This window comes from Oreochromis aureus, linkage group 7, assembly GCF_013358895.1.
Source record: "Oreochromis aureus strain Israel breed Guangdong linkage group 7, ZZ_aureus, whole genome shotgun sequence".
Taxonomy (NCBI): domain Eukaryota; kingdom Metazoa; phylum Chordata; class Actinopteri; order Cichliformes; family Cichlidae; genus Oreochromis; species Oreochromis aureus.
Window position 1 is genome coordinate 5,676,019 of NC_052948.1, and position 13,917 is coordinate 5,689,935.

The 13,917-nt window shown below is 41.0% G+C and overlaps 1 protein-coding gene across 1 annotated transcript in view; it reads left to right on the top strand.

The window, feature by feature from the left end:
- The first annotated feature begins 6,984 nt into the window (after nt 1-6,984).
- Nucleotides 6,985-13,917, top strand: part of b4galnt4a (beta-1,4-N-acetyl-galactosaminyl transferase 4a) — a 127,474-nt gene continuing 120,541 nt past the window's right edge. The window contains exons 1-2 of the mRNA XM_039615903.1: nt 6,985-7,025; nt 10,139-10,430. Coding sequence (XP_039471837.1) covers nt 10,289-10,430 — 142 coding nt within the window. The 5' untranslated portion in view covers nt 6,985-7,025; nt 10,139-10,288. The remainder of the gene's footprint in view (nt 7,026-10,138; nt 10,431-13,917) is intronic.

A 13,917-nucleotide genomic window follows, 5' to 3' on the forward strand; every position in this document is an offset into this window, starting at 1 on the left:
GTCATCTTGACCATGTCTACATCGCTAAATGCATTTAGTTGCCACCATATAATTAGCTATTCTGTACAAGTGTGTTTTTGGGACATTTTTTAAATTTTCATGCTAATTCTGCTATTGCTATAAAGGATCTGAAAAAAAATCACTGGGGATGATTACTTAGTTAAAAAGTAGTTTAGAAAGTAGCACATGAAAAAGGGGATTGGAAGTTAGGGGATTGCACAATGAGATGAGAGTAACTCAAAAGAGAAAAAAAGAAAAGCAAATGTAAAAATATTGCTACAAAAGTTAAAGAAAGTTGGAAGAAAATTAGAAGTCCAGAAAGCAGTGGGAGTCTGAAGAGTCTAACAGAGATGAGAATATTTAAATATCCAAACCAGTCCAAAAGGCAGCAGGTGGGCTCAGATAGCGTTGGTGCAGTGTGAGTTCAGGGTAAAAAAGAACTGTCTGTTATGAAAACAGAAGCGCTTTAAAGGAGCACTGGTGGGAAGGCATTGATGAAAAAACAGAGCCAATTTCAGCTGAATGATCCGGTCTTGATGAAGATGAGAATATGTGCACTGAATAGGCCGGGGGTTGTAAGTCATGCAGTTGAAGTAAATTGCAATTAACTTCAACTCACACCTTCATGCCATTTCTATGTAAACATTGTTGCTTAATTGTGTTATTTAAGTTTCCTAGAAAATCTCAGCAAAGCTAGACAACATGACATTTTTAGGATTTAATTCTGATGACTGAAATAATCACAAAGGTGATGACTAAGTTAACTGAGATAATGTTCTTTAGTTGCAATCCTACTCACTTTAGCTGAAAGTTGAAGAGCGTGTTAAAACAACAACAACAGTGGTATGAGAAACAAGGTGAGAAAGTTTGTTGTCAAGATGATCTTACTTGTGTAAAACTGGCAGCCTCCTCCTGCTCATCTGTTTCAGTGATCTTTGATTATTGAATGGATTTGCATTTATTACAGCACTTTTCTAGTATAATGACAGCTCAAAATGCTCTACACAACAAGACCTTGATTTCACATCTATATTGATTGAACACTACATCCGTACCTATGGCCAGTTTAGATTCTGTAATTAAACTATGAAAGGTAGTTGGAGGAAACCACATAGGTGCAGGGAGAGCATGTAAACTCCACACAGAAAGACCCCAGCTAACGAGGGGATTTTAACTCAGATCATATCTGCTGTGAGACAACAGTAACAACCATGGCACCATGTAGTGGTCATGCATCAATTCATCCACCCAGTTTTGCATTCCTAGTGATGTTTTTTTCTCGTCTTTTTCCCCAAACTTCTTTTGTAGCTTAATTTATCAGAAGCACAAGATCCTTAAAGACCACCAGCTTTTTCATTGGATTCCCTCTAGACATGCTCTGTGCTTTTTTTCTTTTTTTCTTCCTATGTTTTTGCTTTTAGACGTCTCCCTTCTGTTTTCACTTCCTTTGCCTCTTCTCAAATAAATCCAGGGAGGTGGACTGGTCTGAGTGGTCAGCAGAGTAGATCTTCCTCTCATCTCTAGAGACGAGGCCCGCTGAGACTTCAGACATCTGCTTCACTGATGATAGTTACTGACTTCAATTTTCTGAGAGTGAATCTTTAGAGATTTTGTCTTCCTGCTAGATAAGAAAAAAACAGTAAAAAGTGCTTCTTGTAAAACTTCTAAAAACAAAACATGACCTCATGAAGAACACAACGAGAATAAGAGACCATTCTTATTTAATTTTAATATTTAATATTGTTGCAAGACCAAGACTTTAGATTTCTTATCTTACAACTAAACTAAATAAGCTACAGATAATCATTTATGTCCAAAATATATTATTTTTTTTTTTACATTTCTGAGGAAGGTATAAGTTCAAGCCAGTTTCAAACTTATGACAGTTTTTCCTCTCTATCTGGCAGAAGATCAGTGTGTCGAGGTTTGCAGAAATAGCACCCAAACACAGGCAAGAATAAACTAAAACCAACCTTTATTTGGCAGGAAACCAAATTTTATAACATAAAGTCTGCAAATAGAAGCATAAAACACACTGGGGCTGAAGAGGTGACTGAAACTATATGTACACAAGAGGTAATAAGGGAGGGTGGAAACACCTGGACTAAAAAGACACAGCAGAAGTTTACTTAGAAAATGACAAAGGAAGTAAAACTGGACACAAGACACAAAAGACCAGAGATATCAAAATAAAACAGGAAGTAAAACAATTAAAAAAGGGAACAGGATGTCTGTGAAGGTTCTCAGTCATCCAGGTCATCAACGCTTTTCTTTCCAAGCTCCTTAGAAGGGAACAGGATCACTAACTGAAAGGGAACTAACTGAAAACAAACTCCACAAAATCTTTAGTAACCAAAAACTAACAACAACTAAAGGCTCGAAATACAAAGGAATACCATAGAGATCAACTTAAAGCAGCAAAGCAAAAAATAAAGAACTCATAAAGAATGCAAACACAGATAATGGTCAAAGCAAAAGGACCTTTGAGCTCACAAAAAACTAAAAATCCTGGGTCAGAGACCAAGGGACCATGACATGTTGGACGGAGATTTGGATGCACCTTTGACGAACTGTGTTTGTTTTGTTTTACTGTCTCATGCAAGAAAATGACAGCAGTCAAAAATAAAGCACAAACTATAAGGAGATTAGTTTTACAAGACTACCACACGGACACTTCATAACCTGCCAGAGTTTGACAGATGCTGGAATTAGAGTTGCATTTTAAAAGATATATACAAATGAATAAAACTATAGCCATGTTGAGCATGTAGACTCCCTAGAAAACGAGACACAAACCAGCACGTTTTGTAACCTAACTTCACACTTTACAGAGCTATCCCTTTGAAACAGGCTTGAACACACATTTTGCTGTAGATTCGTGGGTTTTTTTGTGGCTTTGCAAACGTGTGTTCCCTGTCTATGGCTCCATATCTCTGCTGGTGTTTTTATTCAAAGATCATAATAATGGCAGAGAGTATGTTCTTTCAAAACAGAACTTGTCTCTCGGCAAATGACGCAAGCCTATTTTTACACTCGGCGAAGACGGATGCGATTTATGCCTTCTGCATCAACCTTCCTATTTGTGCCATTCTGTGTTAACTAGTTAACCTTCCGGTGCAGTGGAGTTGCACTGGTGTGTTTAGCATGAGAATGGGGTGCAGAGCAACAACTAGACGGGCCAAAATTATATTGAGAACTTACAGAGATATACAGTGATTCACATTTGTGAATGGCACAGTTTGGCTCATGACTGTCTTCCTCAATCAGGCGATGTTTGCTGCTCAAAACTCCTACCTGTGAGTTTTGGGAGCAGGGAAACTATACATTGTCTGTGCTGACATTTACTTTAATGATTTTATGCAATGTCAAAAGTTAAATTTGAGAAGTGTTTGTTGTTTAATGGGTTTGAAACAAGCTCATCCTTGAAGCTTGGTATAATGCAGAAATATTTTATTGCAAATTTTGACTGCTTGTCATGGAAATGCTCTTTGAGGTACAGCAGGGAGCACTTAAGTGTGATTGTTTGGTTTGAGAGAAAGCGATAGAATGAAGGAGAGGCAGACGTAGAGAGCCCTATTGGCATTATTTCCCTCTAATCCTCTTTGCGCTACACCTGGCTGGCATATTAATGATGGCAAAATGACCTAGATTTCTTTCTAAGCACATTCATACTCAAAAACACAAAAACAGGATGATTCAGTTGGTTGAATTTTATTTTGTGTGATTTTCTGTCAGCACTGAATTCCCAGAAAGCACCAAGATACACATTCACTCGTGATAAAAGATGGACTCTAAGACTGAAGAAGTCACTCCGGTTTCAGCTGTCTGAGCTTCTTCAGTGGCTACATAATGAAAGCAGTTGGTACTTTAAAAAAGAAGCTACGATATTCAGCACATCAAAGATCACATTGACGATGTCCTTTGATATTGCGTGCCCTCTCCTCAGATAAACCGCTCACGACTAAGAACACTGAAGAATCCACACTTTGATACATTCACCGCTAACGTAACACTGACAGCAGAGCTATTTTTACAGTTTCTGTATTTAGATTCTTCACTTGTTCACATGGGATTGTAGCTTGCTCTTTAATTCACTGCGGCAATGCTCCACAACTGACAAAAATCTTTGTGAGAAGATAGAGGGTGGACTTGTGTGGGCGTTTAGGTCTATTTAACTTTTCGCAGAAGCAATCAGAGAGAACACTGCTGTTGCTGCTTAATATGGCAACAGCTCTATCTATGTGAAGGCCCCTCTGAGCCGCACATCTCTGGAGACAACTCATTTGGAGACAACGGTATTTGGATGGCTGCAGAAGACAGCTGCAGAGTGCTTGCGTCCATCTTCTGTGCAGCGACTCAATGTAAAAATTAAAGTCAAGTTCTGAAAGTTTTAAATGACAGCTTTTCCATTATTTTGCATTTATATTCTGAGGGCACACATCTGTTTCTGTGCATCTGTTGTTAAGGAAGATTCAGTATTTATCAAAGTGATATAAATAAATGAATAATCAAAGCTGAACTGAAATATAGAAAACAAATTTTCACTCAAATATTTTGCTCAAAGGATTTTTTTTATATCTCCTGTTTCCTCCTCATCCTTTTACTTGACCTCTCCTCATGCCCTGTTTCCTCTTTTACTCATCTATAAACATGGAAGAATGTTATTCCCTCCACCTCCCTCTCCGGAAATAAATTCAATAGGACACAGAGGAGCAGAAAGAAATGCCAATCCGCACCTGTTTTGGGGGGAAGAAGCTGAGGCACAGAGGGCAGCCAGAACTGATCCGGAGGGATGCAGGAGGCAAAACCTCTTAATCCCTGTGACATTTTAGCTTAGACCTCTCATCAAAGCCTGTGGGCTGCTGTGCTGCCCAGGAAAAAACGAAGGTTGGAGGACAGCAAGGCGGGGTGTTTGTGAGAGACTGAAGGAGATGAAGGTTGAAGGACAGGCGGACAGACAGACAGACAGGCAGGCTGACAGATGGGCAGAGACAGTCAAAGATAGACAAGCAGATGTTGGGTGAGTGCGAGGAAAGAAATTCCTAAAAAGCTGCAGTTCTTGGTTTAGTAGAATTGCTGATTAAAACTATGGCACCCTTGACAAAGAGGCTGGTTTCTCCTTATTTGCTCGTCTGTGTCACGTTTTCTTTGTTCAAATTGCAAACATCATCACATTCTGAGATAATGCCCTCTGCATACTAAACTCCTGGTGATGTTATACCCTATGGTTCAGTTTTCTCTAACTTCAGTGCTAAATTAGTGCCTCACAGCCTACTGGGCCTTGACTGTTCCCCATGGGCACGGTTTCTGCAATACCGTATAAAACAGCGGCATACCTACCTCTATCTGTCCCCACCTTGAACAGACCCTCTCTGTCCATATCATTGCACTGCACACCAGCTCATCTGCCTCCAGGATTCATGGAGATTCCTGCAGGGTGGGACTGGGTGCCAAATGTTCCTGCAGAAGTAAAATCACTGCAAGTTAAATTCAAAACAGAAATCACAAACATGTGAAACCTGACCAACTGCATGTTTCAGATTATGTTCAGCCAGTCTACACCTTCTTCTTTGTGTTAGTCGTCACTAAATGAAGGTGTAAGTGCTGTGTGACAATTTGTTCACTTTTAATATGTGTTAAAAGAGTGAAGGTCCCTTGCTGCTCATTGGATGCTTGCCTGATCTTGGATGAAAAAGAAAGAACGGAAGAACAGACAAACAGGGGATTATAGCACAAAAGAGACCAGTTTTTACTTCAAGCCTCACAAAAATGAGTCAGATGATCAAATGTAATGAAGAATATCCCTCAGAAGGCCTGTGATAATCTCCTGCATCCAAATGGGAAAAGGAAAAAAAAAAGAAGTACAGGAAACTACTTGATTACATACTTTGGGTGACTTTCAAACCCCGTGTGTGCGCGTGATGAAATACCTTCAATGTTCACTGCAACAGTCCAGGCAAGGTGAATGCTGTGAAGTTTTTGTTTCAGCGTGAATGATGTCTGACTGGGGTCATTCATTCATTTCGATACGGCCCAGGTGAATACCTAAGCATTTCATTTACGCTCAGTGTTTGCTCTGAAGATTACATTATTAATCCACAGAGACAAGGGATTATGGTTTGTGATCCAACTGATTCAGAAGGGACAGCCGGGACAAACTAAATTGAGGTCATAATGTTATAGGACATGTTTTATGTCCTTTGATCTCGATCTCGATTCATAATGGCATCAGTGTCTTACTATAGCTGTTTGACTGGAACTATATCTTGCTGGGGATAAACAACATGTTTAATGTATTCTGTCATTCAAAAGGGCGACTTGTTGTCTAGAGGTTTATGCGAGGCTCCTTTTATTTCATATATCACATGTGTACATGCCTTGTTCTTTCACACCCATAGATATTGTCACTTAGACATCTTCTGCAGGCTGTGTGGGTGTGAGCAGACCGACAGCTCCCCCAACCCTTTCTTTGATACCACCTGCCAGAGTGAGACGATTTTGTACCTTTTTATTATTCCCACCATCCCAGTGCCATGCTAACTGGTATGTACTGTAGGAAATAATAACTATTGCAGAAGAAGATAGTTTTAGCTGCTCCCTTATTCACAAGGGTTTGCCACAGCAGGTAGTTCCACATATTTGATTTGGCAGATTTTCTTCTTTCTTTTTTTACATCCTTCCTGATAGAACCCCCAAGGGATTTGTGTCTACTCCCACAGCTGAACTGGGGATCTTTTGCTTGATAGGCATATGTGTAACTCACTACACTATAGAGCCACTAAATAATGTCTAGCAGTGGACTTACCCATTTTGTGACTTAAACTTAACAAAAAGTGACCAACTTGACAAAGATCAAAACTATAGAACGGGGGTGTCAAAGATAAGGCTGAGCAAAAACTCCAAACCGACCCACTGGAAAGCTGAAAAATGTGAAGGAGGGCATAAATATTTGGATGTTTAACGTTTTGCGACTTTTCCTGCTGACAAAGACCCCATGGCCATTCAAGCTAAACCAAAGGAATTAGGTAATAACCATTAAATGACTGTTTTTCACCACCTGTAGAAATTTTGGTTAAAAAAACCACATTTTTTTCTCTGAATTAACATAAACTTTATATTTTATAAATACAGAGAGTCTGGGCGTCGAGCTACCAGAACTTTTCTGTAATTTTACACATTTATCATGCAGAAAAACTGAGACATGCTGTTGAAGTTGCACTTCTGTGTCTTATTTTAAAACACTTAAGGGACAGAACATGTACTTAAACATCTTTATGCTGACATAAAGGGGAAATGTACTTATTTGTTCCATTTAAGAACAGTGTGGGCTGTATGTGCCCCATGGTGTAAAATGAGTTTGACATCTCTGCTATAGAATTTCTCCTTCTTTTTGTGCACATTTTCCTTTCATACTGACTTTTTAAGTACACATAATGTTTTTTGGGTTTTTTTTTGGCTTAATTGCAAAAATATTCCTCTGTCTCCAATTAGTTTCTTGTGAAAACATCTATAAAACTTTGTATTTTTCTTTACTTACCCTTTTATTTCATTTCAGGTTTTTGTTTTTAGTTCACTTTAAGTTAAGCCTTTCTCCAGAGCTGGTTTGTGTGAAACTGTTTAGATTTAGTTCAGTTTTATTAGTTTCAGGGTTAGTTTGAGACTTTTTAAATATTACCATATGGGAGGTGTTTGTCAGAGGGAGGATTTTGGGAAATCAATATATGTATTACAATGCAAACACAATAGTTTTTAAGGGCAGTCAACTCCAGACATCCTATTAAATGTACACCAAAGCCTCCCTGGAGCAGGTTATGTTGACAAATTCTACCACAATGATTAAAACTTGAAATTTGAATTCAAAAAAGACCCTCTGAGCACTTTTATTAAGGAAATCTGTAGCTAAACTATTAAATATGACCACAAGCGTATACACCATGGACTCATAAGATATAAATAACTAGCAGCCCCTCACAGCAACAACAAGTCATGAAACTATACATATGCAATCGTTTCTTTTATTTTTTAAAAATTAGTATTATGTTCATTATAGTTTCTTTTTATCGTTGACCACTGGGGGGCAGTCAAGCGTGCGTCCTGACTGGTCTACAGGGTGTCGCCACTCAGCTCACACACAAAGGCTGTCTAGATAATTTGTAAAGATGGATCACAAGGTTTCCAGCCTCGTAATGACATGACTGAAGTATTTAGTCATTTTTTCACTTCCGCTTCAAGTATTAGGCTTACGATTAATGTTTTAAATCGTAATTCCGACCAAATCACCTTTCTTTGAAACAGCTGGGACGTTGTTTCATTTTAGTTTGGCAAACAAATGAAATTTATCTCCAGCCGAGGAATTAAAATGTGTGCTGTAATCAGAAAAAATATGCAATGAGTGTTACTGAAACTAATTGATTTAGAAATACAATTTTGAAGGTATTAACAAACCCAACACCAAAATTAGAATAAAATGTGATTTCCCCCCCTTTTTCGGTGCACAGTGGTTTAATTAATCTTCCAAAGGCCATTTGAGCGGTTTCATTTGTCGAGTTATTTCTTCATTTCCTGAAAAGCGACTAATCATTGCTCATCTAATTAACATGGGTCCTTGAATTCGGGGGGGATACGGTAAAACAGGAACGGTGAACAAGTTTCAGGATGTGCGTTCAGCTATTGGATGCTGGATCGTGTGAGTGCCAAGCAACGGCGAAGGCAAACTAGTCGACCCGCCTCCTCTGAGCCCATGGCGTATTTATAATTGGACACCGGACTTGTCTTTCCTCGTCCTCTCATGTTAGGTTGCTCTGCACCGTAAGATGCTCAATTGATGGGCGTACTGAGCTGTGTAGGGACGGGAGATACCCTCCTTCATTGTAGCAAAACAAAACCATGTTCTCTCCCGGTTTTTCCTCAGCTTGTTGCTGGGCTTTCCGCGACACCCTTCCTGGACCTCAGCTGTTTATTATTATTATTATTTTTTTTTTACTCCCAGTGCTCGTTGACACGCAGGTCTGATGATGCTGTTGCGGCGTTTTCATGGGAAAAAAGCTCATGAGAGAAAAAACAACACAAGGTAGTGCATCCCAGCAGTGCCACGTATTGTACTTATTTGTTTAATCCTGGTGAGGTGCTCGCTTGCCTGTGGTCTTTCTTGTGTTAATTGTGCTGTCGGACAGTGCTGCTAGCCTACTTTGGGAGAATGAGGTAAAAAAAAAAAAAAAATGCACCTGCCGTGAAGACAACGGAGAAACCGGAGCACATGGGCATCTCTTCCCCGGACCTCAAATTATTGCACAGTCGCTTTTGAGTAACCCACCTTTGTTACGCCGCCATGGATCAGTTTTTTTATTTGCATCTTGTAATATTTACCCGTCGCTGGGCTTTAAACCCACCCGAGTACGAGGATGACAGCTGATCGCCCCTCCTCTCCCCGGACTTCAATAAAAACGCGCTCCAGTTGAACGCGCTGCCATCGATTGGAAGCCAGGCTCTTCGTGTCCGCTGTGTTTAACAATAGATGGAGCGCGGAGGGTTGTGACATTTGGCCGATTGCCACCCTGACCTTTCCCCCCTTCCTAGTCCAGTTACCAGGCTTCACTGGCAGTAGCCCGCGTTTCACTGACGGCCACTTCACTTCATTTGTGCTCGGCGGTAAAAAGATTAGATGACCCACCTGCAGAAATGCTACGTGCGAGCACATCTCCTCTCGGAAACTACACTTCTCTTACTCTTTGATACTTTGCGCTAAAGCCGTGGTCGTGGATGATCCTCGAGTAGCCGATAAAACCGTCGTGGTGTCAGCATGGCCTTGAGCTTTAGGGGATTTGCGTAGATTATCGCCGGACTGCTATTTTATTCCCACGGTCGCATTCTTAACAGAACTCAGCGGCTTTTGATCCGCAGTCCCTTTTTCCTCCGCTTCCCCTCGGACGCCTGTAAAACTCCAGCAGGGAAGCCTGAACCCGCGGTTTTCGTGTAGGGGAGGGGAGACAACGGAGCGCATTCATAAACGATGACTGCCACGGAGGTGTTTGCTACCAGATCTGAGGATACAACGAGTTTGGCGCTGCTGGCACCCCGTGGATGTGGGGGGACGAGACGCGCATTGAGGCTGTAGTTAACACTCGCCATTTACGCGCAGGGATGCCGTCGCTGTGACTGGGAGAGGTAGTCCTTCAGCAGAGCCGCGAACAGCCCAGAAACACAACACAGCAGCGCCCGAACAGTCAGCAGCCTTCCGGACTCGTTTTAACCATCTACCGGGCGCCTACCGGAGGATGTTTCAGCGAGGATGCTGCGCTTCCCCGTGAAGAAGATCCGGAAGCAGTTCAAGCTCCTGCTGCTGCTGGTACTGCTCACCTCGGCGGTTTGGTTCACTTACCTGCACATCAACCAGGGCAAGACTATCAAACTACACTTCAACTACGGAAAAGGTAGATTTTGTTAAGAGAAACCTGTCTGTTCGTCTCATGCGTCAAAGTTTTCTAAGAGGAGTATCGGAAAAAAACATTTAACAGCCCTTTTATGAAAACTGTTTTAATCATTAACTAAAGTAACATTGCTATAAAGTTAACACCTAGAATGGCGAGCTCCTGTAGGATGGGTAGGAAAAGTAAGATTTTAATGCCATAGTCTCTAAACAATTACACAGTTGTAGCTCAGATGTTTTCATGAAACAACTGCTCTTCTGGCTTTGTCACATTGCTCTTTTGTTTGCTGTGATGGGTAGAACCTGATATACTACAACAACAAGTAACACTCACAGAGAGAGTGAGAGCATGTCTCATAAATTAGCCAGAGTTTTTTTCTTTCTCTAGGCTAAGAAAAGAGCACCTGTTTATCTGACCAGGTCGAAAGCCAGGCCCTCGCCTTCAACATTAATAATCAAAGTGGTGCTTGTGAAGGTGGCTTCAGAGGTCACAGCAATGCCTGAAAAATATTAGAGGGTGGGCAGTGCAGTGAGAGGCACATTTCCACCTGCTGCTGTTGTGCTTCTTATTACCAAGGCTTGATTGCGTTTATCCACAGTGCACAGCAGTAGCGGCTGGCTGTAACAGTAGATGATGCTGAGCATTACAGGAATGGCTGATGATAAAAAGTACTGGAACTAATACACCACCAGCGAGCCTACTTCAGATTTAAGGCTGGGTGCTGGTGTGCCTGTATCTCTTGCAGCTGTCTGTGTAAAGTGATATGCAATAATTATGTTGTCCTTGAAACAGTGGGCACCGTCCGTGCACATGCACACATGGCTGACTGACACACAAAGATCATTCCATTGTGTCTGATCTCAGTGCTGGGGTTTTCCCAGTGATAGACCAGATATAGTTTTGTGATGATGAGAATCCTGAATCATATGGAGGGCTGGAGACTGCCCAATATCATTTATTTACTGCTGCTAAGTTAGTTGTAAAGTTATGTCAGGGTTTTGAGTGTAAATGCCCAGCAAAGTATTCCTAAAATGACTCTTATGAAGCAAATATTATTCTACTCTGCAGGTATACTGCAGATCACTCGAGGAATAAAAAAATGCATATTAAACTGCTGTTTTCACAAAGGTTACATTTATTGCAAATATTCACACTCATGATTTTGTATCCATAACCTGTGTTCACATATATGGAAGCTCTTCACTACCTGTGATTTATTTATTTATTTATTTTTGCTATTGCTGCAGTGTCGTTCCCGATTTTGCGTTAATTAGCCCAAGAGCATGACAGTTCCTTTCAATGAGTGAAATCACGGACCTCAGCGCACACATATTTTCAATATTCTTATGCTCATCTTTTTAAGGGTTCCTTTAATAAACTGCCTTTGTGACGTGTCTGCTGCGGCTGTCTGGTGAGGAAGGAAGCTGTTATGCTTGCAGTGCCGGTCTATGTGTCTAATTGACTTTCTTCCTTTTTAGTAGGCATCTGAGCAGGTCAACTTACTTAACCTCTTATGAATAACATGTCCCTTCTCGCACTAAGGGTTTCTAAGTGAGATGTAGCCATTACTGGAAATGGGGCTCTATGAAGTGTGTAAATATTCATATTGGGCTGCCAGTTTTTTCTTTTTTTCCCCACACAATCTTCAATTGATTCTTAGCAGTGAGGTGGGGCAGGTAGAAATAATGGAATTTCACTTTTGGCCTGATTCCGACATTATTTCAATATGAAATGACACTGTCAAATTTCCATTCTGGTCATCTGTATTTTGGAGGTAATTAGATTTATCTTGACCCAGTCTTCTCCTTCTCCTTCTCCTTCTTTTTTTTCTTTTTTTTTGTTCGTTCTTCATCATCCACTAGATGAAGTTTTACTGCCTGATGACAAGCAGGGTTATGAGAAACAGAAGCATGAAGAGCCCAGCTGAGGCCATTCCTGCTTAATTGTGACTAATGTTGTGAGAAGTATTCCGATAGTTTCTTAAAAAAGCAGAAAAGTGAGAATCCAGTTTGAACATGGAAACACAAAGGATGAACTCTGTCTGATGAGAGTCTTTGTGTTGCAGAGAAAGAAAAGTACTCTCAGTGGGTGCTGATGGCCTTGAGCAAGATTCTGTTTTGGTTTTACCCAGCGACTTACCTTTTGCATGGCATAAGTAAACCAACTTATTAAATGGTAAATGGCCTGTATTTGTATAGCGCTTTACTAGTCCCTAAGGACCCCAAAGCGCTTTACACATTCAGTCATCCACCCATTCATACACTGGTGATGGCAAGCTACATTGTAGCCCCAGCCACCCTGGGGCGCACTGACAGAGGCGAGGCTGCCGGGCACTGGCGCCACCGGGCCCTCTAACCACCACCAGTAGGCAACGGGTGAAGTGTCTGGCCCAAGGACACAACGACCGAGACTGTCGGAGCCGGGGCTCAAACCAGCAACCTTCCGATTACAAGACAAACTGCCAACTCTTGAGCCACGATCGCCCCAGAACGTTAGAACATTTGGATATTTTATCTGAGCTGTTTTTCACTGGTCTACTTAGAGTGAGATGCTTTGTCACTTGTGGAAATGCGTTGTTTTCGGTGAGAGAGCTACGTGCTGGAGGCAGGAGGTAGGACATGTGACGCCCACCTGCTCACTGGGAATTCACTGGAGTATTAACTGTGCTATTCACACATGGGCGCAGGACCCTGTGCAGAGTGCTGGCATGTTAAAGACCAGCTCATGTTCGATCTGACCGCATCTGCATTAAAAGTGTCATTAGGCCTCTTTGGTTCAGGATTGTCGTCATTCAGAGCACTAAGTCAGCCACAGCTGTGCTGAATTATTATATCACTAAAGTATTAAATACAGGATCTGTGTGATAGACCAGTGACAACAGGGCAATGGGCAGTGCACTTAGTTTTTTGTGATTTTAAAGCTTGTAAGGTGGAAGCATGAAGTAAACTATTGATTCTGTCACTATAAACACATAAGACATGTAGCTTGTGAAGTGAGGGATAAAACATGAGTAGACTTTTTCTAGTTTTTTCTGACCCTGTGGACTCTTAATCTACAAACACAACAATCTTTATTTTCTATGTTTATAATAAGATGATTGACTATGATATACTGAATAGACCAGTCAAAGAAATATAACTTTATTATAATGAAACAGTTGTAAATATATGAGTGTTACTTTGGGCATTTAATGATATTTTCTTGAAAGCCATGCTAGCTGTTGTACCTATGATCATGACGAAAGCCAAAAGGTATAATTAAATAGTTTTATGACGGCACACTGGCCCGACTGGCCTTTATTTAATCTGAATTTTAATTAGGATGTGTTTTGGCAGGTAAATCAGCAGTGCATATTAGATGAGTGCCACATTTACCTGGCCACCCAGTCGTATAGCAGCCCCCCTATTTTCCAGCTTCAACAGGTCCACTGGGATGGGCGGGAAGGCAAAGGGGGAAAGCTTGCTGCTGCATACAGCCCTCTATTGATTAA